Raw genomic sequence first — 18,679 nt, forward strand, 5'->3', positions numbered from 1 at the left:
TTTTGTCTTTGTTTTTCCAGACAGGGTTTCTCTGTGTAGCCCTAGCTGTCCTGGAACTCACTCTGTATTAAAGGGCATTAGGACTTTCATAGTGTGGCCAACGCCTTTAATTCCAGCACTTGGGAGACAGAGGCAGGCCTGATCTACAGTAAAGCAAGTTACAGGACAGCCAGGGCTGTTATATAGAGATACCCTGTCTCCAAAAAAACCCCACCCTCCACCCCCCACAAAAGCGTTAAAAATTAGTTACAGCTCCACTATTGGTTTTAAATAAATTCATTGGTTTACCAAAAATTATTTGTTGTAAGTATAAAATATTTCTAGTGCAACCTCAACAAGAACAAAAGAAACCTCCCCCAATCGTTATACAAATGAGTATTTTTAAAACAACAGGATTTTGTACTCTAGTGGACTCTTATTAGACCAGAAAAATTGAGAACCAAAGCCGAAAAGCAACTTGCTTGGTGGTGCATGCCTTTAGTCTCAGTGAATCTCTGTGAGTCCGAGGCCATCCTGGACTAAAGCGTGACTTCCAGGAAAGGCGCAAAGCTACACAGAGAAACCCTGTCTCGAAAAACCAAAACAAACAGGAAAAGTAGAGGAATTGTGTGTGTTCTAAATTATGTGATAAGAACTAGTTATTTGAATTCTGGCAGCAGAAGGCCTCTTGGGGGATGGTGGAGAGTTCTGTGTTTTGTTAAGTAGAGGGTCAGAAGTGGGTAGGTTTTAGATAACCTGTATGTGTGGCCATTGCCTGAAAGCTGAAGACTATTTTTTTGGTTTTGTTATTTAAGGGTCTGTGTTTTTGAATCTGAGACTTGGGGGTCTAGAAGAGGAGGGGTCCACCAGAAGAGGCCCCTCTGATGACAGATCCTATTTTCTTTCTATTCCCTGTCCACTGTAGTAGCCTGAGGGGAGGGATCACCTAAGGCAGGTGTCCCCTTCCCAGCTCCTCCAGCAGGCACAATTGTGCCCAGCCACACACCCTCGACTCCCCGGGATCCTAGGAAAGGTGTTTGAAACCTCCGGGGTCCCTTGCTGTGCCAGCAGCCTGGATCCGGGAGTGCCGCGCGGAAGGATACAGGGCTCTTCAATGAGCCACACACAAGCGGAGGCTCAGGGTCCCAGGAGGGTCCCAGATTGCCGGCTCTACATTCGCGTGAGAGAGTCTCATTGTTCCTTCATAGCGGGTGCGTGTGGGTGGCGTATCCGCTACCTAGGCAACGGCGCTATGAAGCCTTCAGCTACCCGCACATCCTCTACAGTACCTGCCCAGGCCGACCCGGGTCACCATCCAGCCTTTCTCCTTCCCCCATTCAGCTTCCTCTCCCCTTCCTCACTCTTTCCCTCCTCCTTTCCCCCTCCCCCACTAGTCTTCTCGCCCCTCCCTCCCATTCCCAGCACTTATTCAAGCCAATTTCCCTTCTTCACAAAATGGCCACCGAGCTGGACACCCACGATCACGTGACCCGCCGCCCTCCTCGGTTCCCAGTCCTAACGTTGACTGCTATACGGAAAAGATGCACTCGCAAAAGAGAAGGCGCATCAGGGCAGACAAAGCCCACTACGTCATTTTCAAGCACGGAGACTCAGACGAGAGGAAAAGTGGTAGAAAGAAAGATGAAAATTCGGTGCCTAGGGAGAAGCAGCAACAAATAGGCCTAGTTTAAATCTTAGGGCCTCCTTGCTAGAGGACGGACCGAGTTGATTTCTCGCGAGATCTCGAGAAAACACCAAGACTAGGGTATTAGCGGAGAACAGGGGAAACCAAACCCAAGAGAACCAGAACATCATTTAATGCGGGGTTCTCTGTGTACGGACAAGGAAGGGGTAACTGGACTGCTACGAAATCTCACGGGACTAACAGGAGGACGGCGCCGTAGCTAGGCAGAAATCCTAACAGCAGGGGACAACCTAAGAGAGGCGGGCATACGTCTTACGTGCTGACGTAGCAGCCCTCCGAGTTTGTATATAAGATCGGTGGCCGCGCGGTGCTCTTCAAAGCCGCAGTTCTCCCGTGAGAGGGCCTTTGCGGTAAAGCCAGCATTTGCTCAGCAGCGGAAGACTCCGACTTTTCGGTACTCTTCAGGGATGAGTCATGTGGCAGTGGAAAATGCGCTCGGGCTGGACCAGCAGGTGAGTTGCAGTGCTGATTGCATTAATTTCTCTCCTGACCTAGCCTGCTCTGTGGCGCAGCTCTAAGTTCTGCTTTTTCCTTCCCGTTTCCCCGATGTCTCGGGCTTTCGGGTGTCACTATCTAGGGGCTCTGGAGGGGACTGGATAGCTGCTGGGAGTGCTAGTGCGGGTTGCCCCTTCAGCTCGGCTCGCTGCGAGGTATTGTCCCCGACCCGAGCACAATGGCGGCTTTTGTGTGTGTGCGCAGGCAAGCGGAGGGGGAGGGGGCGCGCTCTTTCGGGCGCGCGCGCGCGCACCCTAGTTGATTAGTGACCGGCAGGGAGTGGGGGAGGGAGGGGATTGCGCGGCGTGGCGGCGCGCTGGTGGAGGTGGGTAGTTTTGGTCTCGGGTTTCGGGGGCTTTCGATCTCCATGGCGCCTGTGGCCGTGCTTTGTAACCCCAAGAGTCGGCGGCGGCGCGCGGGTTAGCTAAGTGGCCACGCAGCGCTGGAATGTGGGAGGGGGCGCCGCGCGGGGGGATGGGGGCGCCGCGCGGGGGGAGGGGGACTGGTCTCAGCGCGGGCTAATGGCGGCCGTCTCCTTTGTGTGACGCAGGCCGGCTGTGCGGCGGCGCATCCCTCCCCCCTCCCCTCCTCCGCGGCCTGCCCGCCAGCGGACTCCTGTGCATTTTAGCCGCGTTTCTTCCCCACCGCGGCCCCGGTGCATCGCGGCATGGGAGGCCGCGGTTCCCGAGTGGAAAGTTTTGTGACGCAGAAATTTCAGGGCGGATTGGGCGGGGGGGGGGGGGGGGGGGAGGGAGGGAGGCTGGGGCCGCTGCGTGCGCACTGGCGCCGGGCTTGGCGGTGACGCGAGCTGCCCGGCCCTTGCTCAGCTTTTGGTGAGCAACCGGCAGTGTAGCCTCGAACCCGGCACACCGGCCTTCCCTGGGCGCAGGGGAAGGCTGCGCACCTTGAAAGTCACGGCCCAATTGGGATCTTCTAGATAGAGGCAAAATGCCCAGACTATGGCAACAGTTTTGTTGTTGACTTGTTGCCGCCGTTGAAGTAAAATTGGGATATAGATCAGGCCTATTGTCTGATTCCTTAATCGACATTCCCTTTCTAGGTTTAGAGACAGAAGAGATCAGGATGTGCGATCTATCGTTGCCTCCTAGCCTCGGGCCAGTGACCCGCTGCAGTAACACTTTGTAACTTTATTGGTGCATAGATTTAAAAGGGAAAAAGAGCACCTCCTGGTGTCAAGGGCAGAGATTGATCCCCAGTTTTAACATTTTCCATCTAAATGATTATATTTCCAGGAGCCTTTCGTAAATTTGTAATGGATTAGGAATTCCGGGTCGTTCAGGTTCTATCTAAGTTTGTAATGAGTACCAATTGTGCATTTGTAAGTTTTGTTGCTGCTTAGGTTAATGTTGCCAAACGATCAATTTAAAAAACAAAGCTCAAATGGAAAGTGCATCTGCTTTCAGTTTTCAGTGACTGCTGATACTTAGTTTGCCAGTGTCACTGAACTTTAAGCACAAATTTATGAATTAACATTTCCTTCAAATGTTTTGGGGGGTGGGGCTGTCGCTTTTCATTTGCAGTTTATGCTCCTAAGTAGGTTAACATTGACAATAGAATTCAGCAGGTAGAGACGTCTGCCACCAAGCCTCATGGACCTGAGTTGGAGCTCCAGGACCTAGCATAGGACCAGCCTAGCCTGCTGTATATAGTGAGTTTGATGTCCACCCCACTCCAGAACTCTAGCAGGCATACATATATACACATATGCAAATACATTTTTAAAGACTTTTTTAAAAGCCCGTGAAGATAGCATGTAGCATTTTTGTAGAATCTTGAAGCTTTTGAGTTACCAATATAAACAGATGGGTAGACTTGAAAAGTTGAAGTCAGTAAAATGTTCTTTAGTAAGAACATCAAAGACTATTCATGACTAGTTCTGTGAACTTACAGTTAAATGGGAGAATAGGAATTTCAGTTTTACTCCTGAACTGTTGCCAAATTTTTGTTTGATGCAGTACTATCCCAATTTAATGTTTTTGCTGTATTTGCGAATAAAGGAACTAAAGGATGGCTTGAACATTTGTCTTTATGTGTGCTTTTAAGTTTACAGCAATACCAAATAGAAAGGTGGTGGAGTTTAGAAACATTGTAAAGTGACTAAAATAAGTCCTATACCCATTTAACGTATGTTTTTTGTTTTGTTTATGGACAGGGTCTTATGTAGCCCAGGCTAGCCTGGAATTCCCTGTATTGCTGAGAATGACTTTGAAGTCCTGATCCACCTGCCTCCACTTCTGATACTAGGACTATAAGCATATCAACGTGGGCAAGCACTAGACCAACTGAACTATGCTTTGAGCACCTATTTTAAAACCATTTTCTGGGGTTGGCGGTCCTCAGCTCCGGGGGGTGGGGCGTGCGGGACCATTTTGTTTGGCTACCTGACCACAAATTTTTTTTAAAAAAGATGTTTTTATTTTGTATGTATGCCTGCCTGTATGTATGTTGTACCAGGGTATCCTTGGAGGACAGAAGAGAGCAGGGGATCTCCTGGAGCTGCAGTTACTGAGTTTTTGATGGCCCCGGTTTTTTTTGTTGTTGTTGTTGTTTTTGTTTTTTGTTTTTTTCCCCCTTGAATACTGGGATTACAGGTGCATGCCTGGCTAAATTTTTGAGATTCCATCTAAGTTTAGTTGGTCAAATAAGGAGCTTTTACTATGGAAAAATGTGCTTTCTTGATCACATTCTAAATTTCTTAATAGCTTGGGCTCCATGGGGTGTCTTTGAACGGGACTAGAAACGGAGTAGAAGGCACAATAGCTACTTTCTAGTGTGTTTCATTCAACATGAAGACTAAAAATAAGCAATCTGATTTCCTTCTAGTTTGCTGGCCTAGACCTGAACTCCTCAGATAATCAGACTGGAGGAAGTACAGCAAGCAGTAAGTAAAACATTTTATGAGTATGTTGAATATCAGAACTTGGTCTCTTAAGATTTCCTTGATGTTGAATTTAATGAACAGTATTAGAATATGCTTTCACTGGCTAGACATTATAAGGTATGTAGGTCAGTGATGAAGTTCTTCCTTGACTAGCATATGCAAGGCCCTAAGTTCCATCTCTATCACTGCCAAAAAGGCTATTTTTAGTTGGCGCGGGGGAAACATTTTATGCATGTAAGTACAGGGTGCCCAGTGATGTTTAGATGTACATATGCATACTGTTTCTCTTGAGTCTGGTACTTGTAGTTAGGTGAAGTATTGAGGTGGATTTCTGTGCTTTATTTCCCAGACCATATTTCAGTTCACATTTACCTTGCTACTAGGTGTTTTAAATTTAATGTGCTTTTTTTTTTTTTTGGCCAGGTTGAGAATTGTTTTAATAATCATCCTAACAGTCTATCAACTACTTAATCCAGAAATACAAAGAAAATTAGGCTAGAAAGCTGCTAGTAGCCAGTTAACTACAAGCCCCCTCTACCACTCCCTACCCCACCCCCCATTTGTTTTGACCTTGGGCCTCTACAAAGCCATGGCTATCCTGGTATTCACTATGTAGACCAAGCTGGCCTCAAATTCAGAGGTCTACCTGCTTCTGCTGAGATTAAAGGCGTATACCACCATGCCCAGTTTACTAGGTTTAAAGTGATTATTTTTTCCCCCTTTCGGAGACAAAGTTTATGTAGCTAGGTTGGCCTTAAACTAGAGGTGATCTTCCTGCCCTGCCTTAGCTAGGATTATAGGCATATGCCTGGCTTAAAATCAAATCTTGCTCACCAACCCTTTAAATTTGTTAGGAGTGCTTTACTGTTTTATTTTTTTAATAGGAATTTTGATACAAGCTTTTCTGTGAAGGTATTTGGCATTTTTATTAATTTTATGTTCTTTCAGAAGGGCGCTATATCCCTCCTCATTTAAGGAACAGAGAAGCTACTAAAGGTGAGTCCTTGGGTAAATCTGATTCTTGATTCATTTAAGAATTAGTCAAAACTTAGGGAAAACAAAGCAGCTTGGGAAATCTATACATTTCTATCAGGATTCATTTAAAATACTGGGATTTATAATAACTTTGAAAAACCTGTCAAACCATGGAAATATGATTTATTAGTCTCTTAATCTGTTACAATTAGTTACATCTTGATTTTAATTTGAAAAAAATAGATGAATGCCATGCTGTGTAATACAAACAACATGGAAATAAGTTGTTTTTGTCTTGGCATACATGACTAAATGAAGACGGACTTACTGCATAAGTTCAACCATCAGGCAAACTCTAGTAGTTTGGGAGTGACTGTCTGATATGGAATGACAAGAACTCTATTGTGGAAAGAAAGAAGAAGCAGGATTTTAAATTTTACAACTGGAAGAGATCTGCAGAAGCAATTACATTCTTGATTGCTAGCAAAAGCAACGGGCAGAAGGAAATAACTTGTAAATGTGACTACTAAGATGTTATTGAAGCTCGTCAACCCGTTTGTCTTCAATGTACCTGTCCTTGGGGGTTCCCACTTAGTTAAATATTTACATTTGACATTATTGGGGGCACATAGGGAAGAGTGTGTGGGTTTGAGTTGGTTTTGTTAAGCTTATAAAGACACCTAAAATACCATTTGGAGTGTGATTCATGTGTACAAAGCATTGTTCTACTTTTGCTATTGGAACTGAAAAATAACTAAACCAAGTAATCTGACAGTGCTAGTTAAACTATGGTGGCTGTTGCTTTGTAAATTCATTCACACTTGTAAAGTGAATGGAAGTTCAAACATAGTTATATCATAGAAGACATAGTCATTTTGCTAAAAGCAAAGTTGCTGACCTCTTCTTAGAGATGGTATTCATTCAATTTTTTTTTGTTGTTTTGGTTTGGTTTTTCGAGACAGGGTTTCTCTAGCTTTTTGGAGCCTATCCTGGACTAGCTCTGTAGACCAGGCTGGCCTTGAACTCACAGAGATCCACCTGCCTCTGCCTCCCGAGTGCTGGGATTAAAGGCATGTGCCACCATGGCCTGGCCAAAAATATTCTTAACCTATCAGATTACATGATCTGCTATACAGTACTTTCAAGTGGAGAGAATTGGAGACTTTAGGCAACTGATTATGTCTTAGTTATTTTCTGGTGCCACCATTAGAATGTCCACATTGGTGTCTGATACCACAGAGATAGAGCCTTCCACTTCAGAAAGATTGAGTCCATGTATTGATAGGAGTTGTGGTGGGTTTGTTTTTATTTTAGGGTTCTACGACAAAGACAGTTCAGGGTGGAGTTCTGGTAAAGATAAGGATGCATACAGCAGTTTTGGATCCCGGGGTGATTCAAGAGGCAAGTCTAGTTTCTTCGGTGACCGTGGAAGTGGATCACGGGGAAGGTAAGTGAAATCACTTTACATGTGTACAGTAGTCATTGAGGAATTGATCATTTGATGTCTTTCCCTTGACTGTCAGGAAATGTGGATGTTGGGTGTTTTATCTACTTACTACATTTTCTTAGCTGCAAGATTAAACCTATTACATAAAAATTAGATACATGAGTTCAGGTCCAAAAATGAAATCAGTTTTTCCATTTCTCTAGCTTTATATTATCTATTTAAAAAGTAATTTCCTATATTATTGAATGGCCTAATGTGCTTGAGCTCTTGTGGTCCTTTTTTAACACCTCATGTTTTTGATTATACAAGTATGGTGAGCTGACCCATGTGCTGTGGTTAGTCTCATGTATCCAGATTTTTGACAAATAGACCTAACATTCAGGTAAGGATTTTTTTTTTTTTAAACTTTTATGTAAAAGGCTGTCACATGAAATATCACTTAAGTGACTTCATAGTATAACCTGAACAATTGTTGTTTGGGGTGTTATTCTTTCTTTTTTAAAAGCCTTTACTACTAATACTTTGAAGGCATGGGGTATGTGCCACTTTAAATTTTTTAATAATTATTTTGCTTTTTGAGACAGGGTTTCTCTGTGTAGCCCCGACTGTCTTGGAATCACTCTGTAGATCAGGCTGGCTTCGAATTCTCAGACTGCCTGCTTCTGCCTCACGAGTGCTGGAATTAAAGGCGTGTGCCACCAGTAAAGCCTTAAATCTTCATTTGTTTTTGTGTTTTTGTTTTGTTTTTATATCTTGTACAGTTTCCCCACTTCTAGTCCTTACGCTCTACCTCCCCTCTTTCCTTCCACATCTACTACTACTACTATTTTTCTTCAGGAAAGGGCAGTAAAGCCTTAATTCTTAATGGTAGAATGTATAAGGCGTAATTGGGCTATGGCTGTAAGAATATAGGAATATACTGACTTTTAAAAATGATACTCTCGTAACTAACCTTATTTATCAATAAGAATAAAACAAAGTGAACTGTTGACATCTCCATATGAGGTAGTTTTTTGTGGAGTGGTAATATGATCTGATAATGGGTAAGATTCTCATTACTTCGGATGCTCAGGTTTGATGATCGAGGTCGGGGAGACTATGACGGCATTGGCAGCCGTGGAGACAGAAGTGGCTTTGGGAAATTTGAAAGAGGCGGCAACAGTCGCTGGTGTGACAAATCCGATGAGGATGACTGGTCAAAGCCGCTCCCGCCAAGTGAGCGCCTGGAACAGTAAGTTTGGAAGGGTGCAGTTTTGAGGATGTCTTTGGCGGCACTGGGATTGCATGAGAATTTACTAATCTTTATTTTAGGGAGCTCTTTTCTGGAGGCAATACTGGGATTAACTTTGAGAAATATGATGACATTCCAGTTGAAGCAACAGGCAACAACTGTCCTCCACATATTGAAAGTGTAAGTATTTCCTTAAACTATAGAGAAGATAACTAGCTATACATTAGAGTTTGTGGGAAGGGAAACATTGGGTGAGTTTAGTTATCACTGTTATCCTGAAATAGGAAATGTGTCAGGTACAAAAGCCCAACTTAAGTAATTGTGTGAAAGTTAGACTTTTGCTATTTGTCATTCACGTATTAGTATAAAACAGGGTGCTTTCAGATAACATTTCTACTTATTTTGTGCCATTGAATTTTCTGACAGTTCAGTGATGTTGAGATGGGAGAGATTATTATGGGAAACATTGAGCTTACTCGTTATACTCGCCCAACTCCAGTGCAGAAGCATGCTATTCCTATTATCAAAGAGAAAAGAGACTTGATGGCTTGTGCCCAAACAGGTAAGCTCATTGGATAAGAAGCAGATAGTAGATATTGGGGGGTGGGGTTTGTGTGCCATGAACATTTGGCAGTACTCAATTCTATTGTTGTGTCAAAGCCATAGATGATACATAAATTGTTATGTCTGCATTCTATGAATCCTTTTAAAAAAAATAACGGTTTGTTTCTAAATTTCCTGACTCTTGTTTTAGTTAGCTAAAGAGGTCCCATGAAAATTTTGAGAGGTTTGGTCATAAAGTAAAACTACTAATTAACTCCCAGTGTTGGTTCAGATGTAGTAAGCATGGTTTTATTGTGGTCAACTGAACATGCTTTCTCTTAACAGGGTCTGGAAAAACTGCAGCATTTCTCTTGCCCATCTTGAGTCAGATTTATGCTGATGGCCCAGGAGAGGCTCTGAGGGCCATGAAGGTAATTCCCCAATGCTGGGAATAGGAGGATTTTGTATGCTAAACAAGTGCTCTGTCATCAAGCTGTATGTCCAGTTACAAGGTTTCTATAAAAACTGAGTTATTGTTAGACTTGTGGGAAGCTATTGAGCATTCCAAATGATGCTTAGGACTAGTCTAATGAAGTTTTATGGTATAATATATAAATTGCAAAAGAAAATGAACTTTCTTTTTAAAGGGTAATTTAAATTTTTATAGATTAATTTATGTGATAAATTAAAGCAGACTAATATTTTTATTTATTTCTTAGGAAAATGGAAGATATGGGCGTCGCAAACAATACCCAATCTCCTTGGTACTGGCACCAACGAGAGAATTGGCAGTGCAGATCTATGAGGAGGCCAGAAAAGTAAGTGCATTTTAGTAATTCATAGTTTTCCCGTTAGTTCTAATAAAATATTTTGTGGCCATGTAAAAATCTTGACATTTGATGGAGTTTCTCTGTTTATAGTTCTCATACCGATCTAGAGTTCGTCCTTGTGTGGTTTATGGTGGTGCTGAAATTGGTCAACAGATTCGAGACTTAGAACGTGGATGCCACTTGTTAGTAGCTACGCCAGGACGTCTAGTGGACATGATGGAGAGGGGAAAGATTGGATTAGACTTCTGCAAGTATGTATTTGTTAGCATTGTCTAAATATATATAAAGATGGACGAAATTACAGAAAGTTAATTGATCATACTTGTAATTAGTGTTGAAAAGTCATCTAATGATTTAGGAGAGGCTAGTAACTAGTTCTGAGGTGGGGACCAGCAAGATGGCTCAGCAGGTGCTTGCTGCCAAGCCTGATGACTTAATCAATTGCCAGAACCAACATGGCAGAGGAAAATACTCCTGCAGATTGTCCTTTGTGTGGCACATACACATGTGTACACAGACAATAAAAGTGAAAAAAGATCATTTAAAAAGTAAGCTAGTTGTCTCTTGGTCTTCAGTGGTTTAACCTCTTAGCAAGAATCACGTTTGCTACATAACTTCCTTAAATGCAGTGTTAAACATTGACTACATTGATTATATCATTGAATTGACAGATAAAGCCATAAATTACCTTGATTTTTTTTTTTTTTTTTCCCTCCAAAATCTTAACTAAATGTTTTTATGACAGATACCTGGTGTTAGATGAAGCTGACCGGATGTTAGATATGGGGTTTGAACCTCAGATCCGTAGAATAGTTGAACAAGATACTATGCCTCCAAAAGGTGTCCGCCACACTATGATGTTTAGTGCTACTTTTCCTAAAGAGATACAGGTAGGTACTATGGAACAATTTTCACTTACTTAAAGGTTCCTATTGCAATAGTTTGCAAGGATTAAAGGGGTATGTCACTACACTTGACCAAAAATACAGGCTTATTTGGGGAGGGAGTGGTAAATAAAGTTGGAGGGCTTGCAAAATGGCTCAGTGAGTAAAATTGTTCGTTGCCTGAACTCAGTACCTGGAACCCACAGGGTGAAAAAGGACAACCAATTCCCTCAAGTTGTCCTCTTTTGATATGAACTGATACACAAGCAAAATTATAAAATGACTTTTTTTCTTCAGATGCTGGCCCGTGATTTCTTGGATGAATACATTTTTCTGGCTGTAGGAAGAGTTGGGTCTACTTCAGAGAACATCACACAAAAAGTGGTTTGGGTGGAGGAAATGGATAAGCGGTCATTTCTGCTTGACCTCCTGAATGCAACAGGTAAGAATAGCAGTTCAAGCTCTTTAGACTGCTTATGTAAAGAGAATTCTTTTGTATCATTTCCTCCCCATCAAAACATTGTCAAATGTCCATTTTGATTGTCTTAAGTTACGAATAGTGGTAAATCTTATTTTCAAATTCAGGCAAGGATTCCCTGACCCTAGTATTTGTGGAGACCAAAAAGGGTGCAGACTCTCTGGAGGATTTCTTATATCATGAAGGATATGCTTGTACCAGTATCCATGGAGACCGTTCTCAGAGAGATAGAGAAGAGGCCCTTCACCAGTTCCGCTCAGGAAAAAGCCCAATTCTAGTGGCTACAGCAGTATGTATAATGCTATGTATATTTTTTTATTCTCAAGTTTATTGTGTCCAAATACTTGATTTTAGTGGGCCATATTATAACAAAAGTTATATTTCAGGTAGCAGCAAGAGGACTGGATATTTCAAATGTGAAACATGTTATTAATTTTGACCTGCCTAGTGACATTGAAGAATATGTACATCGCATAGGCCGCACAGGGCGTGTAGGAAACCTTGGTAAGTGTTTTGATACCATCTATCCCGATTGTTATTTTTCATTGTGATATGCACAGGAAAGAACGTTTATAGTTTTTTGTTTGTTTGAAACAGGGATTTTGTAGACCCGACTGGCCATATATATTGGTTAAATAGCTGATATAGTTTTTTTGTTGTTGTTGTTTTTAATCTGATAGAAAAGTAAGAATGGACAGCTACTTTTCTGGAAGATCTTTATATTTTTTCCTTTTGGAACTTTTTTAGGTCTTGCCACCTCATTCTTCAATGAAAGGAACGTAAATATTACTAAGGATTTATTGGATCTGCTTGTTGAAGCAAAACAAGAAGTGCCATCTTGGTTAGAAAACATGGCTTTCGAACACCACTACAAGGGTAGCAGTCGTGGACGTTCTAAGAGGTAAGGGGTATATATATGGAGATAGGTATATACATGATGCATGGGGTATATTATTTCCCAGTAGTATTTTAAAACTTGTTTAAAATAAGTTAGTGTTAGCCCATTAATGCTGGGCTGGATGGGGGATTTGTGAAGGGGAGAGAGTTAAAAGTTGGTTATTAGGAAGTTTGAGGAATTGGGTTGAATACCCTCCTTTCTGTGAACCATCACCAATCTTTGCCCTGTCTTGCAGCAGTCGGTTTAGTGGAGGGTTTGGTGCCAGAGACTATCGACAGAGTAGTGGTGCCAGCAGTTCCAGCTTCAGCAGCAGCCGTGCAAGCAGCAGCCGCAGTGGTGGAGGTGGCCATGGCAGCAGCAGAGGATTTGGTGGAGGTAATATTTGTTGTTTTTTTTTTTTAAAGCTTGTGTAATTTTGGGAAGTCTATCTTAACACAATTAAGACCATTCAGGGAAATTCAGCACTATAGATTGCTTTTCATAACTTTTGAAGGAAATGATTGTTGCTAACTAAGATAACTTAATTAATTTCTTTTTTTTTTTTTCTTTTTAAATCTCTCACTAGGTGGCTATGGAGGCTTTTACAACAGTGATGGATATGGAGGAAATTATAACTCCCAGGGGGTTGACTGGTGGGGTAACTGAGCCTGCTTTGCAGTAGGTCACCCTGCCAAACAAGCTAATATGGAAACCACATGTAACTTAGCCAGACTATACCTTGTGTAGCTTCAAGAACTCGCAGTACATTACCAGCTGTGATTCTCCACTGAAATTTTTTTTTTAAAGGGAGCTCAAGGTCACAAGTAAAGATGAAAGGAACAATCAGCAGCCCTGTTCGAAGGTGGTTTGAAGACTTCATTGCTGTAGTTTGGATTAACTCCCCTCCCGCCTACCCCTATCCCAAACGCATTTATAATTTTGTGACTGAGGATCATTTGTTTGTTAATGTACTGTGCCTTTAACTTTAGACAACTTTTTATTTTGATGTCCTGTTGGCTCAGTAATGCTCAAGATACCAATTGTTTTTGACAAAATAAATTTACTGAACTTGGGCTAAAATCAAACCTTGGCACACAGGTGTGATACAACTTAACAGGAATCATCGATTCATCCATAAATAATATAAGGAAAAAACTGAAGTGGTAGCCTGCATTGGGGCTTTTCAATACTTGCAGATTGGGGGAAACAAACAACAAACGTCTTGAAGCATATTAATGGAATTAGTTTCTAATGTGGCAAACCGTATTAAGTTAAAGTTCTGATTTGCTCACTCTATCCTGGATAGGTATTTAGAACCTGATAATAGTCTTTAAACAAGCCATTCCAGTCATGATGAGGTGATGTATGAATACATGCATACATTCAAAGCACTGTTCTCAAAGTTAATGCAAGTAAATACAGCAATTCCTCTTTCAATGTTTAGGCAGATCGTTAACTATGAGCTAGCCAAATGTGGGCATGTTATTACAGGGAAAGTTTAAAGGTCTGATAACTTGAAATAGGTTTTTAGGAGAATTCATCTACTTAGACTTTTTAAATGCCTGCCATAAAAGAAATTGAAATGGTAGAATGGCTGACCACAGCAATGACCAGCCCTCACTTAGGGCTCTGGATGATTTTTGGTCTAATAACGCATGCTAGTGTTGATGTTTTTTGGTCAAGAGGGGATGAACAGGAAGAATTCTGCAGCAGGCTTTATTTTAAATGCCGATTCACATTACTCTGTTCAAGCTGCGTTGAGATGTTAAACTGGCTTACTAGACTTTGTAAAAAGTGGCTCCAGAAGAGTAACAAACTGAAATCTGAGATCACACAGGTTGGAAATATGTACATAACTGCACAAGGTGTCAATTCTGCTCTACAGTGCAGTTTAGTCAGTTTTAGTTGCATAGGTTTCCATTGTATTTATAGTCTGTTTATGCTAAATCTGGCCAAAGATGAGCATTGTCCACCACTAAAATGCCTATGCCACTTGGAATTCTGGGCCAATTTTGTGACCAGAATGCAGTGATCAAAACGCTCAATCTTTTTACAGTGGCATAGGAAGACGGCAAAAATTTCCTAAAGTGCAATAGATTTTCAAGTGTATTGTGCCTTGTTCTAAAACTTTTATTAAGTAGGTGCACTTGACAGTATTGAGGTCATTTGTTATGGTGCTATTTCAATTAGTCTAGGTTTAGGCCCTTGTACATTTTGCCCATAACTTTTTACAAAGTACTTCTTTTATTGCACATTCAGAGAATTTTATATATATGTCTTGTGTGCGTGTCCTTAAACTTCCAATCTTATTTTGTCTCTTGGAGATTGTTGAACGCAGCTTGTCTAGGAAAGGGATGGGACTAGATTCTAAAATTTATTTGGGACCATGGGAATGATAGTTGGGAAGAAAACTTTGCACACGACAGATTTCTAGATACTTTTTGCTGCTAGTTTTATGTAATATTTATTGAACATTTTGACAAATATTTATTTTTGTAAGCCTAAAAGTGATTCTTTGAAAGTTTAAAGAAACTTGACCAAAAGACAGTACAAAAACACTGGCACTTGAATGTTGAATGTCACCGTATGCGTGAAATTATATATTTCGGGGTAGTGTGAGCTTTTAATGTTAAGTCATAATAAACTCTTAAGTCAAATTAAGCAGACCCGGCATTGGCGGTGTAGCCATAACTTTCTGATGTTAGTAAAACAAAATTGGCGACTTGAAACTAAATCATGCCAAGGTTTTGATACACTTGTCTTAAGATATTAATGAAACACTTCAAAACACTGATACAAAGTGTCCAGATTCTCAGATGTTTGTTGTGTGAGTTTTGTTTAGTTGTATTTTTTTCAGTGAATGTCTGGCACATTGCAATCCTCAAACATGTGGTTATCTTTGTTGTATTGGCATATATCCAGTGACTTGTACATTCAGCAATAGCATTTGAGCAAGTTATTATATCAGCAAGCAATATTTTCAGTTACGTTTCAAAAAGAATGAGTTTAAACTTGCTGAATGTCAAGATTGACCCTCAAGTCACTGTAGCTTTAGTAGTTGCTTATTGTATTAGTTTAGATGCTAGCACTGCATGTGCTGTGCATATTCTGGTTTTATTAAAATAAAAAGTTGAACTGCACAGTCTCCTTTGTTGTTGTCGATTGTGGTTTACTTTTAGAGGTGAAAATAAAGTTGTGCTGTTGCCTGACTTGTAACGTGTCCTTTGATTGATGTCCATTTTTAAATGCCATCGCAGAGGGAAGGACCACCCTGTGTATGTGATAGAGCACTGGTGGAGTGCTGTGCGATGTGGAAGATGAAGGGGGTGCATGTATCTGCTAAGCATATTTTTGGTTTTGGTTTTTTGATATGGGTTTCTTAGTATATCCCTGGAGTCTGCCTCTTAACTCCTCAACGCTGGGATTAAAGGTATGCACCACCACTGATGGTGCTGTGCTATTAAAATTTTTCTTTTTTTGTATTTCAATATAGGGTTTCTTTGTGTACCCTTGGCTGCTCTAGAACTAGCTCTGTTAGACTAGGCTGGCCTTAACTCACAGAAATCCCCTCCCAAGTGCTAGAATTGCGTGCCACCAATGTGAGTCATTTTTTTAAAAAGGTAGCCAAACAAAACAGTGCAAGGGTGAGTTAGGTGAAAGGTGTAGTATTCTAACATGGTTAAGTCTCTACTTGGCGAGATCCATTACAGATCCAATACAGGCTATTAAGTTGGGGTAGGTGTGAGTCTGAACTGCAAAGTTGAACCATGTTTTCTTGGTCAAAATGCTTTCAAATGTCAGTACTGTTCTAGGTTAATATTGGGCCCCAAGTCCAGTCTCCAATATACAGAATTTTCCAGAGTGAGGCATAGTGGTGTGTCCCTACCATCACTAGGCAGGCAGGTCTACAAAAGATACTGGGTTCAGATACTTGAACGTAGTGAACCTAAGCTAGTTTTGATTTGTGTAGATAGGAATATTAGTTTTTAGTATGAAGGGAATAAAAGGCTGTTTATGTGAGTTTTGAGAATTACCTTTATTGTGCAGAGCTAGATACTTGGTATAGCCGCATTCTTGAGGAAATAGTTCTAGAATGTTTGTTAGATTGCTATGGTTTGTAAGCATATGTTCTCAGGTCTCAGTGTTCCCTCCCCACCATTTTTTTTAGTCTCCATGGCTAACCTTGAACTTGGAGCTGTCCTGCCTCAGCTCCCCCTTCTCCCCCAGACTGGGCATCTCTGTGTTGCCGATTTTTTTTTTTTTTTTTTTTTAGTATACATTGATGTTTTGCCTGCATGTATGTCTATGTGAGGGGTCAGATCTTAGAGCTACAGATGGTTGTGAGCTGTCATGTGGGTGCTGGGAATTGATCCCTTGTCCAGTGCTCTTAAATGCTGATCTCTAGCTCCAGGGCCTCAGCTTTTTTGAGTGCTCATGTTTGTTTCTTAAACCAGCCCCAGCAAGTTGTATTAAAATCTTCCCTGGTTTCCTTTTCCTTTTTTTTTTTTTTTTTTTTTTTTTTTTTGCTAGGTAAGTGCTCTACCACTGAGTTAAATCCCCAACCCCTGGTTTACTTTTCACCAGTCTATTCTGACATGCTTTTGAAATCAATCTCCTGGGTATGCATACTTGAGGCCATCCCATTGGAGAAGGCTGTGAGTTCAGATTAGTTCAACTACAAAGAGCTTAATTTTCCCTCTTGGTTCTCAACTTGTAGTGTAATGGAAGTACCTGGGGGAAGATTCCAGAGCAGCCTCTCCTAACATTCCCTTGGCTTCATTTTTGTGCGTGTTAACTGCACGTGTGTGGAGCTCTATGTAGTTTTGCACACATACGTTTGTATGACTGCACAGACTGCTAAATGTCACAATCTTTTTTGTTGTGTATCTCTTGTATTTATAGCCACATCTGCCTACTCCCTCTCGTGTCTTCCTGTCTCTAACCTCTGGCATCCTCTCATTTAAACATCTTTAAAATGTCATTTCACAATTGTTATGTGATGAAATATGTGACCTTTGAGCTTGGCTGATTTTCACTCAGCATAATATCCTTGATCAGATTGTTTCACATTGGTCCTTTTTACCCTCGCTACTTAGTAACGTGGGTCTTAAAGCATTTGCCTAGCTAGTGAAAGAACAACATTGTTCTGTTTTTCAAGACAGGGTTTCTCTGTGTAGCCCTGGCTGTCCTGGAACTCACGGAGATCCGCCTGCCTCTGCCTCCGAGTGCTGGGATTACCGGCTTTCTTTGCAGTTTTAACAAAAGGTGCTGTCTTCATTGTGCTGCGTATGGACTTAGGATCCAGGAGTGTGTGCCTCAAAGTGAGAGAGATGGCAGAGCCAATGCCTGGATTTGTTCCCTATGTCATAAAGATTGGTTTCTGTAGTGGGTAGCCATCCCAGCCTTGGCCTGGAAGTTCCAACCCCCATTGAGGCTTCGGTAATGGTCACGCCCACAAGGCGGGGCGGAGGAGGAAGCGGAAGACCCAAGATAGAGAGGAGAGGTCTCTCTTGGTTCTGGGACGCTGGACTCAGGAGGTAGACTGAGCAGAGTTCTCCAGAGAACACTGCCAGACTACGCCATACCTTTCCCAGAGCCTACAACCTATCCCTTCACTTGTGAGTTACCCCACAAAATAAACCTCCCTTTTAACTACGTGGAGTGGCCTTAATAATTTCACCAATAGGTTTCTTTTTCAGTCTCTAATTTTGTAATTTTATGTTGAAGTCTATGAGCCATTGGAGGCTCCCTATTCCTTGCCCTTCCCCATTTACTCTGTGTATGTGTACTTTTGTACATGTGTGGTGTGTGTGATTGTGTGTACACATGCACGAACCATATACATTCGGAGACCAGAGTTCACCATCCGGTGCCTTTTTCAATTGCTCTCCACCTTTAAAAAGTTTTTAAAATCAGCCAGGCATGGTGGTACACACCTTTAACCCCAGTACTTGGGAGGCAGAGGAAGACAGATCTTTGTAAGTTCTAGGCCAGCCTGGTCTACAGAGCGAGTTCCAGGACAGCCAGGGCTGTTACATGGAGAAACCCTGTCTAAAAAAAAAAAGAAAAGAAAAAAAAGCCAACTTTTTATTCTGGTGTGTGTGTGCACACTCCAGCCAGCCAGCCAGCCACTATGCCTGTGTGGAGGTCAGAGGACAAATTCTCCTTCCACTATGTGGAGGTCCAGGTATCAAACTCAGGTTGTCTGCCATGGTAGCAATTGCCTTTAGCCCGGGCCATCTCATGGACAGGGTCTCAGTGAACCTGGAACTTGCCAATTCAGCTAGACTGGCTTGCTAGCAAAGTGCAGGATCGTCTTGTCCCTGTCTCCCC

General features: G+C 41.8%; 1 protein-coding gene across 3 annotated transcripts; it reads left to right on the plus strand.

The window, feature by feature from the left end:
- Positions 1-1,972: 1,972 nt before the first annotated feature.
- On the plus strand, positions 1,973-15,555 carry Ddx3x (DEAD-box helicase 3 X-linked). 3 transcript variants are annotated; one of them, XM_036174353.1, is made up of 17 exons: positions 1,973-2,136; positions 5,024-5,081; positions 6,030-6,077; positions 7,371-7,503; positions 8,576-8,734; positions 8,815-8,914; positions 9,161-9,296; positions 9,623-9,708; positions 9,997-10,095; positions 10,198-10,358; positions 10,853-10,997; positions 11,289-11,433; positions 11,577-11,758; positions 11,856-11,973; positions 12,217-12,370; positions 12,603-12,742; positions 12,933-15,555. In XM_036174353.1, the coding sequence occupies exons 1-17, from the start codon at positions 2,092-2,094 to the stop codon at positions 13,010-13,012; spliced, it is 1,989 nt and encodes a 662-aa protein (XP_036030246.1). In that variant the 5' UTR covers positions 1,973-2,091; the 3' UTR covers positions 13,013-15,555. The 3 variants fall into 3 exon arrangements, with proteins under 3 accessions (XP_036030246.1, XP_036030243.1, XP_036030245.1); XM_036174350.1 differs by having other exon boundaries at positions 2,019-2,136; positions 12,606-12,742; XM_036174352.1 differs by having other exon boundaries at positions 2,019-2,136; positions 6,033-6,077.
- Positions 15,556-18,679: the final 3,124 nt, after the last annotated feature.

The sequence above is a fragment of the Onychomys torridus genome, chromosome X, assembly GCF_903995425.1.
Source record: "Onychomys torridus chromosome X, mOncTor1.1, whole genome shotgun sequence".
In the NCBI taxonomy this organism is placed as follows: Eukaryota; Metazoa; Chordata; class Mammalia; order Rodentia; family Cricetidae; genus Onychomys; species Onychomys torridus.

What these genes read in the sequence shown, in the direction of transcription:
- Ddx3x (XM_036174353.1), top strand. Translation starts at nt 2,092, where the DNA reads ATGAGTCATGTGGCAGTGGAAAATGCGCTCGGGCTGGACCAGCAG. An exon ending in CGCTCGGGCTGGACCAGCAG is followed by an intron (nt 2,137 to 5,023) that starts GTGAGTTGCAGT and finishes ATTTCCTTCTAG; the next exon opens with TTTGCTGGCCTAGACCTGAA. An exon ending in ATTGGATTAGACTTCTGCAA is followed by an intron (nt 10,359 to 10,852) that starts GTATGTATTTGT and finishes TTTTTATGACAG; the next exon opens with ATACCTGGTGTTAGATGAAG.